Genomic DNA, 25,501 nt, shown 5'->3' with positions numbered 1-25,501 from the left:
AATAAATAAGATACAGTCAAGTATTATGCATTTGTTAATTTGTCACAACTAGACTTTCTTGAACTATTGAGTCCGCTGACAAACTAAAGCATGGGAGAGATATGAAGGGGGATTTGCATCTATACCCGTTTTTTGGGTCACGTTTTAACTTATGTTTGTTTTACAAAAAAAATTGCAAACGTACCCATTTTTTCGCGTAACTTCAGCATACGGGGCTGAAGTAGCAAAGGCAATCACGCAAAACTTCAGCATTCTAGTAGACGTGCCTGAAGTAGCAAAGGCAATACGCTGAAGTTTTTTTGTCCTGGATAAGATGCTGAAGTTATTTAGTTCATTTGTAAAAACTTCAGCACTAAAATAGTTGAAGTTTTTTTGTCCTGGATAGTTTTGTCATAAAGCTTTTTCAAAAACTTCAGTAGAAGATGTTGAAGTTATTTAGTTCATTTGTAAAAACTTCAGCACTAAATAAGCTGAAGTTTTTTTGTCCTGGATAAGCTTTTTCAAAAACTTCAGCAGAAGATGCTGAAGTTATTTAGTTCATTTGTAAAAACTTCAGCACTATATAAGCTGAAATTTTTTGTCCTGGATTCATTAGTTTTATCATAAAGCTTTTTCAAAAACTTCAACAGAAGATGCTGAAGTTATTTAGTTCATTTGTAAAAACTTTAGCACTATATAAGCTGAAATTTTTGAAAAAGCTTTCTAACATACTAGATAAATAATCACATTATTCTTTCATAGTGTATTACTGCAATAAAATAATCAGATTGCCAACAGTATCTAAATCATAAATTTTGGAAACAATAAACGTGAAAAGAACAAAATTACGTGAAAATATTCACAAATTATTGTCTACTAACTTATGTAATTATTTATAATTTATTTTTAAATAATTTGATAAACATACTTATAGCAATCATCCCATGAATTAAAGTTTCATAGCAGCACCAGCACCAGCAGCATCAGCACCAGCAACAGAAGAAGAAGAAGAAGGAGGAGGAGGAGGAGGAAGAAGAAGAAGAAGAAGAAGAAGAAGAAGAAGAAGAAGAAGAAGAAGAAGGAGAAAGAGGAAAAGAAAGGGGGCTGAAGTTATTTAAAAAGTAGGTACAAGTTAAAACTTTTTTAAAAAATTGGTATAGGTTAAATGGGGACGACCAAATAGGGCGCCCCGTGCAATTTTTACAGATTAGAAACTGTAACGACCCGGCCAGTCGTCTCATGAGTTACCGCTTCATTTTCCTCATTTATGCTCTTTTATGCTTTGTTTATCCGTATTATGTGGCATCGGGTTGGTCGGATCGAATCCGGGATGATTTTGGTAAGGTTTGAGACACTTAGTCTCTTTTAAAGAAGTTTAAGTTGGAAAAGTCAACCGGACGTTGACTTATGTGTTAGAGGGCTCGGATGTGAGTTCCGAGGGTTTCGTTAGCTTCAGGAGGTGATTTGTGACTTAGGAGCGTGATAAGAATGAGTTTTGGAGGTTCGGAGTAGATTTAGGCTTGAATTGGCAAAGTTGGTATTTTGGCTATTTCCGGTTGGTAGGCGAGATTTTGATATATGGGTCGGAATGGAATTCCGAGAGGTGCAGTAGTTCTGTTGGGTCATTTGGGATGTGCGTGCAAAATTTCAAGTCATTCGGACGTGGTTTGGTTGGGTTTTTGATCAAAAGAGGAATTCGGAAGATTTTAGAAAGTTTGGCTTGAATCTAATGTGTTATGGTCGATTTGATGTTGTTTGAGGTGTTTTGAAGATTGGTGCAAGTTTGAATAAGGTATTAGGATATGTTCGTGCTTTTGGTCGAGGTCCCGGGGGCTTCGGGGTGATTTTGGATGGTTAACGGAGAAGTTTGGAATTTGTTGCAGCTGCTGAAATTGCTGCTTCTGGTATTTTCGCACTTGCGGATCAGGGACCGCAGGTGCGGCGCCGCATAAACGGAAGGTTGGCCGCAGAAGCGGATTTTGGAGAGGTCGTCAGGAACCGAAGCGGTTGGAATACTGCATCTGCGATGGCGCAGATGCGGAAAGTTAATCGCAGATGCGGAAAGGGGAGTTTAAGTGAGGACCGCAGATGCGGAAATATAGCCACAGATGCGAAAATGTCTGGGCAGAAGGTATAAATTGTGGCCTTTGTGAATTTTGAGCTATTTCACCATTTTTTATCTCAGCTTTGGAGCTTTTTGGGCGATTTGAAAGAGGAATTTGAAGTGAGGAATTTGGACTTAAAACTCATAACAATGTTGTTATTTCACGGATTAGAGCTAGAAATTATGGAAATTAAAGGTGAAAATTAGGGAAACTAGGACTCGGGAACCTAAGCCTTTAATTGAGGATTTGAAGGACCATTTGGAGTCGGATTTCTGAACTTTTGATATGTATGAACTCGTGGGGAGATAAGGAATCTATTGATGTAAAAATTATTGAATTCCGAGACGTGGGCCCGGGGGTCGGGTTTTGGTAATTTCGGGTTTGTGTAGTATTTTGATTATTTTCGCTTGGGCTTCGTTCCCTTAGCCTATTTTGACGTCCTCGTTCTAATTTTGGATAGATTCGACGCGAGTGGAGGCCGATTCAAGGGGCAAAGGCGTCGCGAGCTAGAGATTTGACCGGTTCGAGGTGAGTAATGATTGTAAATGATGTTCTGAGAGTTTGAAACCCCGGATTGCACATCGTAGTGCTATATTGAGGTGACACACACGTTTGATGACGAGCGTGGGGTCATGCACTGTTGGGGATTGTGACTTAGTCCGTCCTGAATGATTATTTTACCGTGTATTTGACTGAAATCTATTTGCTTTCATCATGATTTGGGTTGAATGCCATATTTGGGCCTTGTGCCAACTATTTGAACCCTTCGAGAATTTTTACTGGTATTTCCTTACTGTTTTGACTTTATATTTGAACTCAGTAATGATATATTTCACTGTTTTCGTACTCAACCATGTTTACTCTGTTTTAACACTTACATGATCTTTTAAATGATATTTTGGGCTGAGAAACATGTTTTACTACTGCCCGAGTGGCTTGTGAGGATTTTTGACTGAGTAAGACCGAGGGCCTATGTTGTGAGGAAATATTTGATACTGATTATGAGGTCGAGGGCCTGAGATATGTACGCCACGAGGTGTCTTGATTGATATGAGGCCGAGGGCCTAGTGATGATGCCACGAGTTGGCTTGATATTGCGCTTGGATCGTAAGGGTCTCCTCCAGGAGTCTGCACACCCCCAGTGAGCGCGGGTACCCATTGTGATGTGAGATTGAGCCCGAGGGGCTGGTATTGTTCTGAGATGTTGCCCGAGGGGCGGTTTTGTTGATACAGTGCCCGATGGGCGAACTTCTATGTGTTTATTTTTCCTCAATTGCCGTCAATTACCTGCTTATTTATTAAAAAAGGATTTTACTCATCTTTTCACTAGTTTATTGTTTTCAAATGATTTTACTGCTTCATTATAGAATACTTTGTGCCTTACGTGTTTTCTTGCTTTCAGTCTTTATTTACATTTGTTACTCACTGAGTTGGAGTACTCACTTTACTCCCTGCACCCTGTGTGCAGATTCAGGCGTAGCTGGTCCCGCTCTCGAGTGCTGATCATTCCAGCTTCGGGCGGATCCGAGGAGTCTTTAGGTAACTATTGGCGTTCGCAGCCCGGAGCTCCTCCCTATCTCTTTTCCTTTATGTCCTTAGTTCAGTACTAAACTTTGTAGTTACTTTGGAGTATTCAGTGTTGTTAGATGCTCGTGACTTGTGACACCCCGGTTAGGGCTGTGTTGGGTTGTACTTCCGCATTTTATTGATATTACCTGCTACTTAGTATTATTCATATTTTAGACTGTTTTCTTGTTGTTTAACTGTTTAACGTCGAATTGGGAATAGTTGGTTGGCCTTGTCTTCACGAGAGGCGTCATCACGACCAGGTCCGGGTTTAGGGTCGTGACAGAAATCTTATTTCAATGGCCCACAAGAACACAGTTAAAGAAACTGAAATTTGGGCAATTCTTCCTATATCCTTGGGTGGGCCGCGGGCGGGCCACAAAATATTCAAACTTTTTTGGACCATCATTTATATTTGACCATGTTAAGAAAATTTTGGTATAATAGTTTTGTTGTTCGAACTTTGAAGTTGCTGCTAGAATTTTGAAGCACGCCTCCAAAGTTTTTATTGATATCTCTTATGGTAAATCATGGTGATCACCAATTGAAAATTTCTGACAACTGCATTTGTGAAACATCTTGATGATCACCTATGAAAAATTCTGACGATTGTCATATGTTTGTAGCAAATGCTGATGATCACCATATTAAAAATTTCTATCGATTGCCAAGAACACTTCTTAAAATTCTAGCTCAAACTATATTTTCAAGACTTTTCTTATCGGGATTAAAAAATCAATAATGACACCGAAATGTCTTTTTGTTGTCATTAGCCCCAAAGTACTCCAAGGAATCCCACATAGATGGGTTGTTCCTATCGTGCAGTACAATGGGCCTCAAATACTCCGGAAGTGACATAATAGATTTTAGGGAAACTTACACAAATGTCTCAAATAAGTTTTAACTTACCAACCTTTAGCCATTAGTTATAGACTTACCAAAACTAGCCAAACATATATAAAAATTAAAAAATCAAATAAATAAGGTTCTTTCTCTCAAAGAATCACATGCAAAAATCATCTTCCATATATTTTAAGCGTGATTAGCAACATTAGATGCAAGACGGAAAGGAAATGTCATGGATGAGGTAGCAAATAAGGTGATGAAAAATAAAAAAAAATACAATATTCCAAAAATCTAAACAAAAAAAGAATTTTTTTTTAATGGGTATAGTTGAAATTCATTGAAAACATATGGATAATTCAATATACAAAATTTGAGGAAGATTGGAGGTGATTTGAACTAGTTTTTTTTTTTATCAAAATTCGTAATTAAATCGAGTTCAAAAAATTCTTCTGCGACACATGTATCAAACATGTATCACACATGTATCTCACACACAGGTATACATGAGATATACAATCGATACAGATGTGATACATATGTGATACACAAATGATACATAGTGTGATACACATATAATTTTTTTTCATATTCAGTTTTTACTTCGAATTTTCAATTCAAACCACCTCAAAACTTCACCAAATCATCCCAAAACTGAGATTCAAGCTCCTTAAGATATACCCAATCTATTCTAATAGCACCCACTCAAAAGAAAGCAAAAATTTGATATTTTTTTGCTACAAATAGCTAATTGGCTAATTTGACTAATATTAGTAATATTTTATCAATTGGCCAATTTTTGTAATGAGCTACCTATAAATGGACATAACTGGTAATTTCCTCAGATTTTATTGTTAACCGGAAATTAGGCCCACCAACACTGGCCCATCCTTGGTTTAGAACGATAGATCGATGACGTCATAAATCAAGAACAAATATTTTGGCAAACTCACACTTTGTTATTGTTACTTGTTTTAATCAACATTTTCGCCACTTTAGAGATTACTTTTAATCATATTTTTTGGTAGACTACTTGAATAATAATTAATAAATAACTAGCACTAATAATTACTAGTAGTTGACTCTGTTAACAGTCGTATATTAGCTAAACATGATTTTTTTCCATAAAATAGCCAAATAATGATCATAAGTATTTCTTTGTGCAGCATGAACTCCCAAAGTCGTTGCATATTGTAATTAACGTTTTCTCATCCTTTCCTGCAATTATCTTGACTTGGAACCAAATGCGTGTAAAACATAAATTAAAACGAAAAAGAACAGAAATAAGAAGAAAAAGGGGAAATCACAAAAAAATTAAATAAATAAAAGAGCAAAACTCAAAGCCGTACAAGGAAAAAAAAATGACCAACAAATTTTCGTAACTTCAAATAGTGACCACAAAAGGCTGTGATAGATAGAGGCGGAGCCAGAATTTCAAGCTTATGACGGGATTCTACTCGTTTTAAGTTATTCGGTTTTAAATTAATAATTTATACATATTTAATGTATTTTTTTGAGACAAATACAGAGTTCGAACCAAAACTATTGATTTGACCAAACGCGCTCCCGACGCTCTAGCTCTGTCTCTAGTGATAGAGCGGTAAGTACTCCTCCATCTTTAACTAGAGATGTCACGTTCGAGCTATAGGTATGAAATTGTCTTTATGAGGGAGTGTTTTACCCTTAAAGTAGGAACTTATGGCACAAATTCAAATTAATCGGCCCAATATAAATACTAAACACCGAATAAAAAACTAAAAAAAAAAAATATATAGTGAACCGACAACATTGAGCATTAAGCATGGACAAAAAGGACCATGAATCATCTTAAAAGGATTTTAGTTAATCATGGCAAAGCTGCAGTTAGCAAGTACTACTTTTTCTTTGCCCTCACATCAATATTTGAGCATTAATTTGGTCCCCCTTTTCCATTGATTCTTGAATTTACCCAAACCCTAAATTTAAAAAGATAAAGTTGTAGGCCAGATCCTAACAGAACCATGAACACCTTTAATTGTTTCCATTTAAGAGACCAAAAACAGATGCAATTACTGTTGAGTGGCAGAACTCCCACATCGGTGAATTACTAATTTTAGTTGGTACTTCACCCTATAAAAGAAAACCAAATATTTAAGATTTAAACACATCTCTCATTTGTCTTCTTATCTTCTTAAGGCATTTCTATCTTCTCTCTTTAGTATTATTTCACTTGTATTTTTGGAGTGGAATGAAATATTGGTTGTGTCCGAGGAAGTAGGCAAAATTGGCCGAACTTCGTAAATTCTGGTGTTCCTTTTATTGTTGCTTTATTGTCTTATTTATTATTTGGTGGCTGTCATATTGTTTGGTATAGTAGTTGTGACTCATTTACACTATATACATTTGGCTTCTGCAATAATTTGTATCAGAGCCAAGGTACTGTCAAGTATGCTCTGTGGTTGCAGCATAGTCTAATCTTCCACATCAGAAAAGATTTATCTTGGTAACTGAGTAAAGGTTCTATCTGAGTATGCTTTGTAGTTGCAGCTTAGTCTGATCTTCCACACCAGAAAGGAAATAATCTTGATTTATGTCGTCAGCTATTAAATAATATTTGTGTCAAAGATGGGAGACAATAAACAAGAAGAATCTACATCAAGTGTCAACAGTACGTCATCATTGGCATATTCGCTTATGACAAGAATTGTGTCAAATACAAAATTTGCGGTAGAAATTTTTGACGGGTCAGGACATTTTGGGATGTGGCAAGGCGAGGTTCTAGATGTCCTTTTTCAACAAGGGCTATATCTTGCCATTGAAGAAAAAAGACCAGATGTTATTAGAGAAGAAGACCAAATGCAAAAAAGACCAAAAACACTCACGCAATTGCACGTGATCGTCAAGTAATAGAGTAGTGAGTAGAGTATCGTTCCCACGAAGACTTATGATTAACTGTTGACTAATTCAAACTCAATTAGTTTGTCTATCCAAGAGGTTTTTCATAAAATAGAGATGTAATTGTTTTACTACCTAAACTACCAAGCAATAATCTAACTAGAGCAATTAACCAAACAAATAACAATTTCGAGTAACAAACAGTATGAGAGGATATTCCAGGGTCACAGGCTAGTTAGCAATCATGTTATGTTCTTAGCTTAAAATGACTAATCGATTTACCTGGGTTGTTGATTGACAGGGTTAATGTTACTCATAAGAATCTATCGAGTTCTTACTCGCCTATTCAAGTTAACTCAATGCCTATATGTCTATGGAATTAAGATTAACAAGAATGCATTTACAATTCCTGAATTTCAATCAAGCAAGGCAATTGGGTATATGTCTATCCCAATTGCTAATCCGTTCCCCGAGGCCCGGGTTCAAGAACTTGCTCTTTTTAATTCTATATGCAATCTAAAGTTCCCACTTTCGAGTTCAACTAAAGATTCGTAGATAGTATTTCACTATTAGCTACTCAGCAAAATAATTAAAAGCAGAATTAAATAAACAACCCAATATGATAAACCAACTTTGTCAAATTAAACTTCAAACAACAACATTTATGTTTCACCTATGACCCTAGAACAATGGGTTTTAGCTACTCATACTAGTGTTCATCATAAATATATTAAATTTCATCCCAAATAGCAAAAACCAAGAGAAGAAAAGAAGAACTTGATGGTCAAATCTCCTCCTTGCCTCTTGTCTCTCTATTTCTTGCACTAGACTATGAAAAATCTCTCCTCTCTTCTTTGGGCGAGCTTGACTTTATATAGGTTAAGTGAGTTTTCCTCCAGATTTTCAATTCTGCCCCTACATAACTCTTCCCGGATTTTGGACTAGCGCGACCGCGCACCTGGCCGCGCATCTGGCCGCGCTAATTGGCTGAGATTCTGTCATGGACGCGCTAAAAGTAGCGCGGTCGCGCATGTCCAGTTCTGTGTTTCATCACTTCTGTTCCTCGTCTTCAAGCGTACTCAGCTCTGAGGGGTCTTTCTTGCTCCAAAATGGTTCCAATCACAACTGTTTAAGGCATCACCTAGGCTCCTCATCCTGCAATATATACAATTCACAATTAGAGCCTATTTTTCATCAATTAACCATATTATGATATTGGAATATAATCAAGTGGGAGCATAAACAATCGCCAAATTACCTAGATTTAACCTATTATCAACACCCCACACTTACTTCATTGCTAGTCCTCGAGAAATCAAACAATACATTCTTAAGGTTCCTTCACTCAACCATTTCCCCTAATGCCCTACACCCAGAACAATTTACATACATTACGCCTAGCAGTGAACAATCCTAGCCTCAAAAGTTGACTCTTCAAGTGCCATGCAATATTCATACTTCCTCAACGTACTCTACACAGAAGTCAAGACTTGCTTTTCCGTCACGAATCATATGCCCTCACAATCACATCAACGAAAATTGAATTCAATCCACACATTCGCATCATATGCTCACATATATCAAAGAAATCACTCACCCTCACAAAAGAAGTCACATGCATGCAATTGGTACCATAAGCTTGCCCTTAATATAAATCTTTACTAATGTAGTCTTGCTCGACCCAAAATCAATTAGGACTTTTTCCTGGTTGTAATGTGGGCTAAGGGACGGGTAGGATATATTTCGGAATATGGACTAACCCTCCTAAGCACTTTAACACATCACATGAGCAACTTTAGCGCCAATTCTTCAACCCACTTCACTTCCATAAACAATATCACCCTACAAATACTCCTTTCTTCTTTAAGCACTATATTAATTCATACCCACTAGCTGGAACAAGACACAATGTATTCCTCTCTATTTTTTTCTCAGTTTATTTTTTCTTTTCACTCAATTTCCGCTAGTGGTGTATTAGTTTACAAAACAAGTGCATCTTTCTTCCTTTTATTGGTTCCACTCAAAAGCCACCCCACATTAGTTCCTTCTTACTTCTTTTAGCGCTCATCTCACAATTAAAGTGCTTTAAGAGGTAAAAGGATCAAAACAATATCAATTAAGAACAAAAAGGGTATAGGCTCGTAATGTGGGTGCCAAACAAAAGTCCATAGGCTCAAAAGGGTTAACTAGGGACAAATTTTATTTGTGACAAGCAATTAAGTTCAAAAAGATCAAAGAAAGCCTAAAATCATTTTTCAAATCGAGCATCACCTAAACTTCCGCTTCAACTCACATATCGGGCAAGTTCTAGACACAAGTACAATACATAGACTACACAAAAACCTCACCACACATGGCATAAGACTCATTCCAGATCAGCTCATCAAGACGCTCCGTTACGAGCACTCAATTCGGCAACAAACATACAAATTAAGGCATTTTAGTGAGATTCAACAAATAAGACTAAGCGTTAGACTCTAGGGTCTATTGTGTTCAGGTGTGTCAACGCTATGGGTTCTCTTATGATTCTCTAGCTCGTAGCCCATTAACCTAATCTACAAAATAAAAAGAAAACTACCTATACCCGATTCAAGTTAAACCCTTGGAAAAGAACCATGGCCTAAAGAAAAACCAAGGCGGAGTTGCTACACTATCTAAGAAAAAAAATAAAAAAATATTTTTGGTGTTTTCTCTAGACTAACTTCCCTCAAGATCCGTCATCAGGAAGAGTCTACATATTTGCCCTTTTTTCGACTCAGTCCCTCAAGAACCCCGTCGACAGGGATCTATCGTCGGGACGAGCCATATATCTATTTTAAACTAACGATTCCTACTTAACAGCATCAAAATTATCAAAGCAAAATGAAACAAAACAAAACCAACAATCAATTGATACAATCACATACATACAATGAAGGAATCCCCACCTCACACTTAAAAATGAAGACATGTCCCCATGTTTTAAAATTTGAAAGAGCAGTGAGGTAAAGGAACTTCCCCGAAGGCTCACTCCTGGTCGGAGACGGTGTCTGGGTTGACGTGGCACGCATGACCCAAAGCTCGCAGCCAGCCCATGAATTTCTTTTCCGACTTCACTTGTCGGTTAGCTACCGCATCTACTCGAGTGCCCAAATTAGTCATGGAGGTTCGCAAACCAGCCATCTCTACTTCCATCGCAGTAAAACGGGACACCCGGGTAGCTCCTGAAGATGTTGTCGTCCCAGATGGTCCTGCTACTGCCACATTTTGCTCCTGAGCCTGCGGTGCTGTCCCCATGTTCTCCTCAGCATCCTCTCCTCATGAGAATCATCAGAGCTACTACTCGCAGACCGGTCACCTCTCGCCTCCTCCTCTACTACTCCCGGCTCCTTGCCCGTGGTCACCTTATCAACATGGAATTGGCCTTTCCTTTTCACCAACCCATCCACAGCTAGATTTTCGGGCACCTGAGCATCCCTGCATAGTTGAGTAACTAAAGAAAGGAAAAAGAACTCATACCTTTTGACTTGGCTGCGGACGAATATCTCTTTATACATCACTTTGGTCACGTCGAAGTCGTGACCATTTACAAAGTACCAAATCAACGCAGCGCGGGGCCCATTGACCTCTGTAGTATTGTGAGACGGAATCAAGCGGTTGTTTATGAGGTACAACCAACACTTCCCTTCAAAGGTGAGTGCTGAGGAGTGAAACTTCTCCCCATAGTCCATCCAGACCACGCGCCCACTTTTCATTTGTTGGGTTGCGGCCGTATTCATAGAAGTCATCATAACCAACCAGAGGTGGAGGCAGCTGGTAGGCCGTCCGTATCGCCTCAATAGAAGCATTCACTGCCCTTCGGCGCACCGTGACTACTCCATTATCATGCTCCGCCACATTCGCATAAAATTCCTGCACAACCATTGCATTGCCCTCACCGAGCTCATTGATGAATGTGTGCAACCCCCGCCTCACCAACTCCTCGTACATGTGAGGGCAGTGTCTCTGGAGCTGTCTGATGTGAATACCTCTCTCCGGAATTGGCTTTTTACGAGCCTTTTCCGCAAAGCGGGCCTGAGCATTGGCCGAAACAAATTTGGAACTATCAAAGGAGCGTGCAGGTGCAGCCCCTCGTGACCTAGATGAACCAGCCTGGCTACTCGACGAGGCCCCTGTGGTGCATTGTTTCTTAGATGGAGTCATGATGCCTGAAAAACGGAGACACATTAGCACAACCCAATAGAAATTTTGTGACTCAATGCGGTTACTCAGACTTCACATGCATAAGGGGTCACAAACTATATACCTTTCCACAAACACCTTGTGGGCATTAGGCCTTCACAACCCCTTTTTAAACTTTTTAGAACATGAATCATCCACTTACACTCACCAACATCACATATCAAGTGGGATTCCACCCCATACTTATCATCCACCAACACTACAACATCTTGCACCAATTTCTCTACAAAATCTAAGCACAACTACTACAACATAGGCATAAGAATACAACCAAAAAATCTGGAAAAAAATAGAGAGAGAAATAACAAAATGAAAGAAACTAGGGCTCATACCTGTGGTAAGGAGAATGGGGAAGATGCTAGTGAACTCGGGGGGGGGGGGTCGTGAGATGGGGGACGGGTGGATTTAGGAGTGTTTGGAGGAAGGGTTTGTTTGTGTTTGAGTTGGAATGGGGGAGGGGTTTTCTTTTGTTGAATAGGGGTTCAGGTACCGGGGGGGAGGGGGCATTAATTAGATGGGGGAAAGGGGTAATTGAGTCTAAAGAATAAGCAAAATAAAAAAAAATAAAAAACTAAAAATACACTTGAAAACGCCGGAACTAGCGCGCCCAGATGCGCGAGCGCGCTAGATTTAGCGCGTCCAATACAGAACCCAAGAGCTACTAGCGCGTCCGGTAGCGCGGCCGCACTAGTAGAGCGTTCAACAATGCAATCAGGTGCGCGGCCAAGACAGAAACTTTGCAGTTTAGTGCGTCCAGTAGCGCGGGCGCGCACCTGGGCGATTTTTTTTCTTCAACTTTTCACCTGTTCTTACCCTGTTCGATGGCCTTAGCACCTGCCCTTTGTCATCTGCATTGGTTAGCTCTTCCTAAAACATAAAATTAACACTACTACTATCTTTGGGTTTCCTCCCAACCAGCGCCTTATTTAACATCGTGGCACAACGGTTACAATAATTTAATGGGTTGTCTCCCATCTAGCGCCTGATTTAACGTCGCGGCACGACTCAACACATTCTCAAGCATCCGTCAAGTCCACCGAGGTCTTGTGACGTACAAAGTCACCACCCCAGTAATGTTTTATCCTTTTACCATTCACCAAGAAAGTACCAGTTGAACTCATATCCCGCAACTCCACAGCTCTATGAGGCTTCACACTTACCACAACAAAAGGGTCGGACCAACGAGATTTAAGCTTTCCTGGGAAAAGATTTAACCTTGAATTGAACAAAAGAACTTCTTGCCCTGGCCCAACTCTCGATGTTGGATGTGCTTGTCACACCACCTCTTAGTCTTCTGTTTATACAATTTGGCATTTTCATATGCGTGCAAACGAAACTCATCAAGCTCGTTGAGTTGCAGCAACCTCTTCTCGCCAGCCAAGTCTCCATCCATATTCAGCTTTTAATTGCCCAACAGGCCTTGTGTTCAAGTTCGACGGGCAAGTGACATGCCTTCCCATAAACTAACTTATACAGAGAAGTACCTATGGGAGTTTTGTATGCAATTCGATATGCCCACAATGCGTCGTCTAACTTTCCTGCCCAGTCTTTTCTATTTGCACTTATTGTTTTATCAAGAATCCGCTTTACCTCTCTGTTTGACACTTCCACTTGACCGCTCGTCTGGGGGTGATAGGCATTGGAAACTTTGTGCTTGACTCCGTACTTTGCAAGAACATTATTCAGCAGTTTGTTGCAGAAATGCGTTCCTCCATCACTGATCAACACTCTGGGAGTTCCAAAGCGTGTGAAGATGTGCTTCTTAACAAAGCTTACCACCACCTTTGCATCATTAGTGGGAAGAGAAATGGCCTCCACCCACTTAGACACATAATCGACTGCCACCAAGATGTACCTATGACCATTAGAGTACGAAAACTGACCCATGAAGTCAATTCCCCAAACATTAAAAAGCTTCACTACCAGAATGTTTTGCAGCGGCATCTCGTGCTTCTTTGTGATCGTTTCGGTTCTTTGGCACCTGTCACACATTTTAACAAAGGCGTGTGCATCCTTAAACAATTTTGGCCAATAAAAACCTGATTGTAGCACTTTCTGGGCGGTCCTGTCTCCACCATGATGACCTCCGTATGGCGAGGCATGGCAGCTATGAAGTATGGCATTCATCTCCTCCTCAGGAACACATCTTCGCACCAACTGATATGCACAAAGCCTGTATAAGAATGGCTCATCCCACATGTAAAGCCTCACATCATGCAGGAACCTTCTTCTATTATCGGGTGTCAATTCTGGTGGTGTCACCCCGCTTACAATAAAGTTCACATAATCTGCATACCATGGGGTTGTGCTTGAGGTGATTGCCAATAACTTCTCATCAGGGAATGTTTCTTTGATTGCACCCCCTTCAGCTACATGGTTCCAATTTTCTAATCTGGATAAGTGATCAGCCACTTGATTCTCTGTTCCTTTGCAATCTCGGATCTCTAGGTCAAACTCTTGCAAGAGGAGGACCCACCGAATCAGTCTCGGCTTGGCATCTTTCTTCTCAAATAGGTATCTGATAGCTGAATGATCTGTGTAGACGATGACTTTGGTCCCCACTAGATATGACCTGAACTTGTCAAACGCCCACACCACGGCAATCAACTCTTTTTCAGTGACTGTGTAGTTCATCTGAGTTGGATTCAGAGTTTTGCTCACATAGTAGATGGAGTGGAAGATTTTATTTCTCCGTTGCCCCAAAACAGCTCCAATAGCCAAGTCACTCGCATCGCACATCAACTCAAATGGCTGCTCCCAATCCGGAGCAATTATGATTGGTGCAGTCACCAACCTTCCCTTCAGCTCCTCAAATGCCTTCAGACAGGCAGCATCAAATTTGAAGGCGACATCCTTCTCAAGCAACCTGCACAAGGGAGAGGAAATTTTCGAGAAATCTTTAATGAAACGACGATAAAAACCTGCATGGCCCAAGAAACTGCGAATGCCTTTGACAGATATCGGTGGGGGCAACTTTTCAATCGCTTCCACCTTTACCTTGTCCACCTACAAACCATCTTTGGATACCTGTGCCCCAAAACTATACTTTCATGTACCATGAAATGACATTTTTCCCAATTTAACACCAAGTTAGTTTCTTTACACCTAGCAAGTACTTTATCAAGGTTCATCAAGCAGTTATCAAAAGAACATCCAAACACAGAAAAATCATCCATGAACACTTCCAAAAACCTCTCAACCATGTCAGTAAAACTGGCCATCATACACCTTTGAAAAGTCGTAGGTGCATTACAAAGACCGAAGGGCATTCTCTTGAATGCATACGTGCCATAAGGACACGTAAATGTGGTCTTCTCTTGGTCCTCTAGGGCTATAGCAATCTGATTATACCCCGAGTAACCATCTAAGAAGCAGTAGTACTCCTGCCCAGCTAATCTATCAAGCATTTGGTCAATAAAGGGGAAGGGAAAGTGGTCCTTCCGGGTGGCATTGTTCAATTTTCTATAATCAATGCAAATTCTCCACCCGGTGACAGTTCTTGTAGGGATTAAATCATTATTCTCATTAACTACTACAGTCATCCCCCTTTCTTGGGTACACATTGAACTGGGCTTACCCATTTGCTGTCTGAGATAGGAAATACAATACATGCATCAAACCACTTAATCACTTCTTTTCTTACCACCTCTTTTATGATTGGATTGAGTCGGCATTGTTGCTCTACACTGGGCTTGTGTCCGTCCTCCATGAGGATTTTGTGCATACAAAAGGCTAGCCTAATGCCCTTAATGTTAGACATCGTCCACCCAAGTGCTCGCTTGTGCTCACGTAGCACTCTCAACAGCTTTTCTTCCTGCAATTTAGACAAGTCAGAAGAAACAATAACGAGTAAAGTGTCAGAGTCACCCAAATAAGCATATTGTAGGTGAGGTGGAAGAGGTTTAAGCTCCAATTTTGGGGCTTCCTCAATTGACGGCTTTGGAGGAGGTCCCTCTGGCCTATTCAAAGGCTCAAAGGGGTGTATCCCTTGCATGTACACACAAGATATATCTAGGATGTGCATCATCTCCTCAACCTCCTCCTCATCTCTTAGGCTATCAAGCAACATAATTGTTTTCTCTAGAGAATCGTCTAGATATACACTCGGATAATGAATCCGCTCACCAGCCTCAATAACAGATATAATTGAGAGCTGCTCATAGTAGCGGGGAAGTTGGATTGCTTTATAGACATTAAAAACTGCTTCCTCGTCATCTACCCTCAAAATCATCTTTCCCTCTCGCACTTTGATAATTGCATCACCAGTAGCTAAGAGAGGTCTCCCCAATATGATTGGAACCAGTTCATCAGCCTCATAATCGAGGATAATGAAATCAGCAGGGAAGATAAATTTCCAATCTACAGCAACACATCTTCAATCACCCCTTCAGGGTGTGCTATCGATCTATCAGCCAGCTGCAACATCACAGTAGTGGGCCTTGGAGCTCCCAAGCCCAATTGTTTGAACAAAGACAGGGGCATCAGATTTATGCTCGCCCCCAAATCGCAAAGAGCACGACCCACATCGATATTACCAATGCGCACGGGAATCGTGAAGCTGCCAGGATCCTTAAGCTTTTGAGGGAGCTTATTTTGGACCCTTGAAGTGCACTCCTCAGTAAGTGCCAATGTCTCAAATTCAGTTAATCTTCTCTTGTGAGCCACTATATCTTTTATGTACTTAGCATACTTTGGAATTTCACGAAGCACATCAACAAGTGGGATATTCAACTGAACCTGGCTCAACATAGAGAGAAATTTTGTAAACATGCGATCATCATTCTTTTTTTGCAATCTCTGGGGGAAAGGTGGTGGTGGCTTTGGGTCCTCCACTAGCTCTGGAATTTCAGTAGTATTCTTTGGCTGGGAGTCACTTTAGGGATCAACTCTCCCTTAGGTATGTGCTTGTCTTTCTTTTTCTTTGGCACTTCCTCTAGCTCCCTCCCGTTTCTAAGTGTAACTGCATTCACTTGAGGGTTCTTTTCTGTATCACTGGGGAGAGCGCCTGTAGGTCTAGTGTTTTGATTTGTTGCTAACTACCCCATTTGCCTCTCAAGATTTCTGAAGTCGGTCCTGAGTTGCTGATTGTCAATCAACAACTTTTTTAGCAAATAATTGGTATTTTCTTCCATTTGTTGGGGTGGTCTCTGAGGCTGATTGAAACTCCCTTAGGGTTTATGCTGATTCTGATACTGCTGATTTCCACCCCATGAGAAGTTGGGGTGATTCCTCCAATTTGGATTGTAAGAATTCACGTATTGTGCATGCTGATTCGGTGGACCTCTGTTCTGTTGCCCCACATAATAGATGGATTCTAGATTTGGGGGCACATATCACTCATATGACTATCGCCACAGAGTTCGCAGCAAATAGTCATTTGTTGTACATGTTTCATTATATGTGGTTGTTGCATTGTCATCCTAGTCATCTGATTGGCCAGCTTTGCAATATCGGCTCTCATGCCTAACACTTCGTCGAGCTCAAGTAATCCAGCTGATTTTTGCCTAACTGCCTTTCGTGAATCACCATCACCTTGCCAGTTATTATCATTAGCAGTGAAGTTATTCAGCAAGATTTAGATTTCACTATACGGTCTGGCCATGCAACTACCCCCACAAGTTGAATCAAGATTCATCTTTGAAGCATCATCTAACTCATATACAAAAAGTGTGACCTAATACCTCACCCGTCTGGCAATGATGAGGACAGTCTCTGAGCATCTTCTTGTACCTTTCCCATGCTTGACGAAGTGTCTCGCCAGCTCGTTGTTCAAACCCAAGAATTTGACTCCTCAATATCTTTGTTTTCTTAGTGGGAAAAAACTTGATTAAGAATTTCCTTGACAGATCATCCCAAGTGCGGATTGAATTCGCTGGCTCCTTATTCAACCACTCCTTAGCTTCCCCGATCAGTGAAAAGGGGAAAAGTGTTAGCCTGACATAGTCCTTGGAAACGTTCGGATAATTGTAAGTGTCTGTAATTTCCAAGAAATTCTGAGTGTGCCTCTGCGGGTCTTCATGAGGTAAGCCACAAATAACCCTGTGGATTGGATCATCTGCACCATGTATTGTTTTAGCTCAAAATGCTCAGTGATATCAGGCTTCATAATAGCCTGAGTCATATTGGCCAGACTGGGCCTTGCGGCTTCGATCACCGCATGTTCTTCATTACCTGCCATCTCAATTGGCTGTGGTTGAACTACGATGTCCAACTCTCTTTCAATTCTAGTTCTAGCGTCCACCTCCCTCCTCAATCTGTGAAGTGTTCGTTCAATTTCGGGATCAAGAGGTAGGAGATTGTTTGCACTTCTACTTCTTCGCATTCAAGAAAACAAAACCTGTATTGGCACAAACAAAGTGAACTGAAAATTAAAACTTGAATAAATAAATAATAAAAGCTCAACTCAGTCAAGTAGCTAATTTCTAAGTCCCCAGCAACGGCGCCAAAAACTTGTTACGACCAAAAACACTCACACAAGTGCACGTGATCGTCAAGTAATAGAGTAGTGAGTAGAGTATCGTTCCCACGAAGACTTATGATTAACTGTTGACTAATTCAAACTCAATTAATTTGTCTATCCAAGAGGTTTTTCATAAAATAGAGATGTAATTGTTTTACTACCTAAACTACCAAGCAATAATCTAACTAGAGCAATTAACCAAACAAATAACAATTTCAAGTAACAAACAGTAGGAGAGGATATTCCAGAGTCACAGGCTAGTTAACAATCGTGTTATGTTCTTAGCTTAAAATGACTAATTGATTTACCTGGGTTGTTGATTGACAAGGTTAATGTTACTCATAAGAATCTATCGAGTTCTTACTCGCCTATTCAAGTTAACTCAATGCCTATATGTCTATGGAATTAAGATTAACAAGAATGCATTTACAATTCCTGAATTTCAACCAAGCAAGACAATTGGGTATATGTCTATCCCAATTGCTAATCCGTTCCCCGAGGCCCAGGTTCAAGAACTTGCTCTTTTTAATTCTATATGCAATCTAAAGTTCCCACTTTCGAGTTCAACTAAAGATTCGTAGATAGTATTTCACTGTTAGCTACTCAGCAAAATAATTAAAAGCAGAATTAATAAACAACCCAATATGATAAACCAACTTTGTCAAATTAAACTTCAAACAACAACATTCATGTTTCACCTATGACCCTAGAACAATGGGTTTTAGCTACTCATGCTAGTGTTCATCACAAATAGATTCAATTTCATCCCAAATAGCAAAAACCAAGAGAAGAAAAGAAGAACTTGATGGTCAAATCTCCTCCTTGCCTCTTGTCTCTCTATTTCTTGCACTAGACTATGAAAAAACTCTCCTCTCTTCCTTGGGCGAGCTTGACTTTATATAGGTTAAGTGAGTTTTCCTCCAGATTTTCAATTCTGCCCCTAAATAACTCTTCCCGGATTTTGGACTAGCGCGACCGCGCACCTGGACGCGCATCTGGCCGCGCTAATTGGCTAAGATTCTGTCATGGACATGCTAAAAGTAGCGCGGATGCTCACCTGGGCGCGCATGTCCAGTTCTGTGTTTCATCACTTTTGTTCCTCGTCTTCAAGCATACTCAGCTCTGAGGGGTCTTTCTTGCTCCAAAATGGTTCCAATCACAACTGTTTAAGGCATTACCTAGGCTCCTCATCCTGCAATATATACAATTCACAATTAGAGTCTATTTTTCATCAATTAACCATATTATGATATTGGAATATAATCAAGTGGGAGCATAAACAATCGCCAAATTACCTAGATTTAACCTATTATTACTAGAGAGCAGATATATCCATACACAAAAGAAACTTCTGCAAGTAAATTATGGAAAGCACTGGAGGATAAATTTTTGAAGAAAAACAGTCAAAATAAATTGTACATAAAGAAGAGACTGTTTTGCTTCACCTATGTTCCTGGTATCACGATGAATGAACATATCACCAGTTTCAATAAGTTGGTCACATATTTGCAAAATATGGATGTAACTTTTGATGATGGTGACTTGGCCTTGATGTTGTTGGGGTCACTTCCTGATGAGTACGAGCACCTTGAAACTACTCTACTCCATGGAAATGACGAAATTTCTCTCAGAGAAGTTTGTTCGGCTTTGTATAGCTATGAACAAAGAAAGGGAGAAAAACAGAAGGGCGAAGAAGGAGAAAGACTGGTTGTGAGAGGTCGTCCTCAAAATCAAACGAGGACAAAGAAGGAAAGATCCAAGTCAAGATCTAGACCCAGCAAAGATGAATGTGTCTTTTGTCGAGAAAAAAGGCACTGGAAGAAAGACTGTCCGAAGTTGAAGAATAAGACCAAACATAACAATGAAAAGGACATTATGGATTCAAATGTAGCTGATTGTGATGATTCAGACTTCTCATTAGTTACAATAGAGCCATCAACATCATCAGACATATGGTTGAACTCGGTTTATAGCTATCATATGTGTCGTAACAAGGACTAGTTCGTGGATTTTCAAGAAGGAGAATATGGAGTCATCCACATAGCAGACAACAACCCTCTTACCTCATATAGAATTGGTTCAATACGATTAAGGAACCATGATGGAATGATCAGAACATTAACAGATGTTCGATATGTACCGGATTTGAAGAAGAATCTCATCTCTGTGGGAGCCCTAGAATCAAAAGGGTTCAAAATCATTGCAGAAAATGGAGTGATGAGAGTATGCTCCGGTGCACTAGTGGTAATGAAGGCTAATCGGAAGAATAATAATATGTACCGCTATCGTGGCAGTACAGTTATTGGGACAGCGACAGTGACATCCAGTGACGACAAAGAGGCAGAAGCAACCAAGCTATGGCACATGCGCTTGGGACATGCTGGAGGAAAATCCTTGAAAACTCTATCAGATCAAGGATTGTTAAAAGGAGTAAAGGCTTGCAACTTGGAGTTTTGTGAGCATTGTGTCAAAGGGAAACAGACAAGGGTTAAATTTGGTACAGCGATCCATAATACTAAAGGCATTTTGGATTATGTACACTCTGATGTTTGGGGTCCTTCCAAAACACCTTCATTGGGTGGGAAGCACTATTTTGTAACCTTTGTTGATGATTTTTCTCGAAGAGTGTGGGTGTATACAATGAAAAACAAAGATGAAGTGCTGGGAATTTTTCTCAAATGGAAGACGATGGTGGAGAATCAAACAGGCAGGAGGATCAAGTGTATTCGCACAGACAATGGAGGTGAATACAAAAATGATCATTTCAATAAGGTCTGTGAAAATGATGGCATCGTCCGACACTTCACTGTTAGACATACACCACAACAGAATGGAGTTACCTTTGATGAATCTGCTATGGTAAATAAGGTAACAGAAGATACCAAACAAAATGAAGGTGCTTCTAAGCAGGTGGAGTTTGAGGGAAAATTTATTTTTCCTACACAAGAAGCAGAGGAGGAAACAAATGAAGATTACCCTCTGGAAGGAGAGCCAGTAGAGGAGATTCCAACTCAGGAACCTCAACAACAACTTGAATCAATAGCAACCAGCAGGCCAAAAAGAACAATAACGAAACCTGTTCGTCTCATAGAGACGGTTGCTTGTGCAACCTCAATTGTAGCTGATGATGTTCCTACTACTTATAAAGACGCTGTCCAAAGTTCAGAAGAAGATAAGTGGAGGATTGCCATGAATGATGAAATACAGTCCCTTCATCAGAATCATACATGGAGATTGGCCAATCTCCCGAAGGGAAAGAAAGCAATTGGGTGCAAATGGGTATTTGCAAAGAAAGAAGGATTTCCTAACCAAGTAGATGTTCGCTACAAAGCAAGATTGGTGGCCAAAGGATATGCTCAAAAGGAGGGAATTGATTACAATGAAGTGTTTTCTCCAGTTGTAAAACATTCCTCCATTAGAATTATGTTGGCTTTGGTAGCACAATTGGATTTGGAACTAGTTCAGATGGATGTAAAAACTGCGTTTTTACATGGAAACTTGGAGGAGGAAATCTACATGACTCAGCCAGAAGGATTCAAAGTTGCTGGAAAAGAAAATATGGTGTGCAAACTTGAAAAATCGTTGTACGGATTGAAACAATCTTCTAGACAATGGTACAAGCGATTTGACGAGTTTATGTTGCGGCAAGGGTACAAGAGAAGCAAATACGATCATTGTGTGTATTTGCACAAGCTTAAAGATGGTTCCTTTGTATATCTTCTCCTATATGTTGATGATATGTTGATAGCTTCCAAGAATTCGGAAGAAATTGATAAGTTGAAGATTCAACTGAAGAAGGAGTTCGAGATGAAGGATTTGGGTGAGGCAAAGAAAATTCTTGGCATGGAGATAATAAGAGATAGACATTCAAAGAAACTCTGTTTATCTCAAAAAGAATATTTGAAAAGAGTACTACAACGGTTTGGCATATATGAAAAGACTAAGCCAGTTAGTACTCCACTTGCTCCCCATTTTAAGCTAAGTACTACTATGTCGCCAAAAGATGAAGCTGAACGAGAGTATATGTCAAAGGTACCATACACAAATGTTGTTGGTACCTTGATGCATGCAATGGCCTGTACGAAACTTGACATTTTACAAGTTGTTGGAGTTATTAGCAGATATATGCATAATCCAGGAAAGGAGCATTGGCAAGCTGTGAAGTGGATTCTACGGTATATTCATAATATTTTAGATTTTAGGTTAGTTTTTGAGCAGGAAGGAAATCAATCTGTAGTTGGATATTGTGGCTCAGATTTTGCGGGTGATCTGGACAAACAAAGATCAACTGCTGGTTGTGTGTTTACTTTTGCAAGGGCACCAGTTAGTTGGAAGTCTACTTTGCAGTCAACAGTAGCTTTGTCTACAACAGAGGCAGAGTACATGGCTATTACAGAGGCTGTGAAGGAGGTAATTTGGCTTCAGGGATTGCTAAAAGAGCTTGGTATTGGACAAAAAAGTATCACAATTTTTTGTGATAGCCAAAGTGCTATTCAATTAGTGAAGAACCAAGTTTATCATACAAAGACGAAGCACATTGATGTTCGGTATCATTTCGTACGAGAAATCATAGAAGGTGGAGTCACGGTGAAGAAAATTCATACTACAGAGAATCCTGCTGATATGCTGACAAAAGTGGTGATTGCATCAAGTTTCAACATTGTTTGGATTTGATCAACATTGTTGAACACTGAATATTGAAGATGAAGACACAACCAAAATTTGTTATTGAGAGAAAATTGAAGATGTGGAATTTTGCCAAGGTGGAGATTTGTTGAGTGGCAGAACTCCCACATCGGTGAAGTACCAATTTTGGTTGGTACTTCACCCTATAAAAGAAGGTCATATGTTTAGGATTTAAACACACCTCTCATTTGCATTTTTATCTTCTTAAGGCATTTATATCTTCTCTCTTTTGTATTATTTCACTTGTACTTTTGGAGTTGAATAAAATATTGGTTGTGTCCGAGGAAGTAGGCAAAATTGGCCGAACCTCGTAAATTTTGGTGTTCCTTTTATTGTTGCTTTATTGTCTTATTTATTATTTGGTGACTGTCATATTTTTTGGTATAGTAGTTGTGACTCATTCACACTATATACATTTGGCTTCCGTAACAACTACTTACTATGATCAACTTTCTAAAGTGACATCCTTGAGGGTTTATATATGTGGGATAAGTTTTGCATGTGTGTCACTTCTTTCTTTTACATTCATGTATGGTACTTCACTATTGCATTTAAGTGTGAACCAGCATATTTCCCTGGAGAACTCGTAAATACTTTTGCTACGAAAAAGGATTGTGAAAGAAACGAGTAGTGGGAAAAAGATTTTGCCTCCGGTGTAGCTCGAAAGCAGAAAGAGTAGAATTCATTCGAGAGAGCTTGGTTGTCTTAAGAATGATTCGGGTGGGGGATTCTCTTAAGAATAAAGAATTAGAATAGAATCTAATTTATATTTATGTTAACAGGAGCGCCACGGATCCAATACCAAAACGCTTGATAGAAAAGGCTAGCCTTCCCCAAACAAGATACTTTTGAAAGTATAGACTACTAATTAATGGTCTCATCCTCCTCTCATTGCACATACAAATAAGGGTGTCAAATATACCAAATTTGAGTTGGTTTAAACAGGTTGAAATAACAAGTGATCGGGTCATAGTACATCAAAATTTATTTGGAAAAAATTTGGATAAATAATGTGTCGTAACTTAACTCTATATAGCCTTTTCGCAATCCGCTTGTTTGTTTTTAATAATTTACAATTTTCCAACCCAAATATAAAAAGTTTTTCCTTCTTTGCCATGGTTCTATGTATCAAATCAAACACAATTTTTTTTTTTTTTCTATGTTTGAAAAGTTATGCACAGGGGCGGGGTAGAGTATAAATTATGGGTTTCGGATGAACTCAGTAGCTTTTGCTTAGTCCTAATATTTATATTAGAAAATTCATTATATATATGTAAATATTCAACTGTGAACTCAGTGATTATAATAAGCTATAGGTTTGACGGTAACTTAGAACTCATAAACTTCAAATTCTAGCCTCGCCTCTCGTTACGAAGCAAAAATTGATCCAAGTTTTAGATGACCTTACTTATTTTTTCATATTGACTCATTCAATTTAAGTCGTCCAAGTTTAAATGTATATTATCCCTATGCATTGCGATCTTTTAGTAATGATTACAAGGACAAATATAATCGTTTTAACTTTACTTTTGGTTGCCAAATCTCTTCAATTTTTATTTTACCTTTTACCACTTGAATTGCAATGATGATCTACAACCAAAATATTGAAATATACCATTCGATCTGCTTTGTTTCCTAGTGGACATCATGATTGAATGTATCTTACGACGTTTAGTTTGAACAACGTAAACTAGCTATAGTTTAATTACACTGAGAAAGGGTCATAAAATTTTCAAATCCACTGATCCATATTCTTGAACAAATTAATATGCACTAGGTGTTTTCTGTTTTATCGCTAATTTTGGTCCTAAAGTTTGTTTTAAATCAATGTTTTATTTGTTTTCTTTACGTTCTTGAAAATTAAACATTTCACATCTTACCATCCAAAATCTCTTCCTGGTGGAAAAGAAAAAAAAGGCGTACGAAAACAAGAATAAGAACTCCATAAATCATACTTACCGTAAGAATATATCAAGGGATGCTCCATAAAATTAGTGACCTAAAGCTAAATTTTAATATGAGATCTTATACTTTTTTATTAGTACGTATACACATATATGCAAAGAATTAGTCTTGCCCTTATTTTTCATACTTGTTATTTATAATATATATATTCTTAAATGACATAAGTCTTTATCTTCACATAGTAATATTATTATTTATATTAGAAAAAAATAATTTAAATAAATGAGACATTAGAGATGTATTTGCAATATGTTACCTTTGATATTGTTGTAAAAGATGTATTTACTAATATGAAGATTTAAGTAGTTTAATTCAAAGTTTTAAAAATATTTTTACTATTAAGAGTAGACAACTTTCTTTCTTTTTAACAAATTTTTTGTACTTTTTTATTTTTTCTACAAACATTAATATTGTCTAATTTGAAATAAAATTATAAAATTCATTATTAAAAATTTTGGGGACCTAAATCAAGATTTTACTAGTCTCTTACTAGAGCCACTTGTCCATCCCTGACATTCTCAATCAAATATATAGTCTCAATTAAGATAAGACAACAATGACAAGAATATTAAAGGCAGTAAGTGTTTCATTCAGCTACCAATGTGAATAAAGTTGGTTAAACAGTACGTTCATGGCGGAGCAGTAGTTTGTAAATAATTGTTGATTATCAATGAGGGGCGGCTCAACAGAATCGATGATCTAAAATTAAAATATATTAAAAAGACCTTGAAACTTCTTTTATAAAACTCATATAATATTAAGACACAAAAAAACTTACATGACTTTGATCTAGCGGTGAGAG

At 38.9% G+C, this 25,501-nt stretch overlaps 1 protein-coding gene across 1 annotated transcript; it reads left to right on the top strand.

The window, feature by feature from the left end:
* The first annotated feature begins 22,038 nt into the window (after nucleotides 1-22,038).
* On the top strand, nucleotides 22,039-23,365 carry LOC138869287 (secreted RxLR effector protein 161-like). The gene is made up of 2 exons (XM_070146893.1): nucleotides 22,039-22,371; nucleotides 23,291-23,365. Exons 1-2 carry the CDS (start codon nucleotides 22,039-22,041, stop codon nucleotides 23,363-23,365), a joined length of 408 nt encoding a protein of 135 aa, XP_070002994.1.
* Nucleotides 23,366-25,501: the final 2,136 nt, after the last annotated feature.

Source organism: Nicotiana sylvestris, chromosome 5 (assembly GCF_000393655.2).
Source record: "Nicotiana sylvestris chromosome 5, ASM39365v2, whole genome shotgun sequence".
Classification (NCBI taxonomy): Eukaryota; Viridiplantae; Streptophyta; class Magnoliopsida; order Solanales; family Solanaceae; genus Nicotiana; species Nicotiana sylvestris.
Note: the sequence above shows the minus strand (reverse complement) of the source record. Positions and strands in the feature narration are given on the sequence as shown.

What these genes read in the sequence shown, in the direction of transcription:
- LOC138869287 (XM_070146893.1), top strand. Translation starts at nt 22,039, where the DNA reads ATGTCGCCAAAAGATGAAGCTGAACGAGAGTATATGTCAAAGGTACCA. An exon ending in TTACTTTTGCAAGGGCACCA is followed by an intron (nt 22,372 to 23,290) that starts GTTAGTTGGAAG and finishes ATTGCATTTAAG; the next exon opens with TGTGAACCAGCATATTTCCC.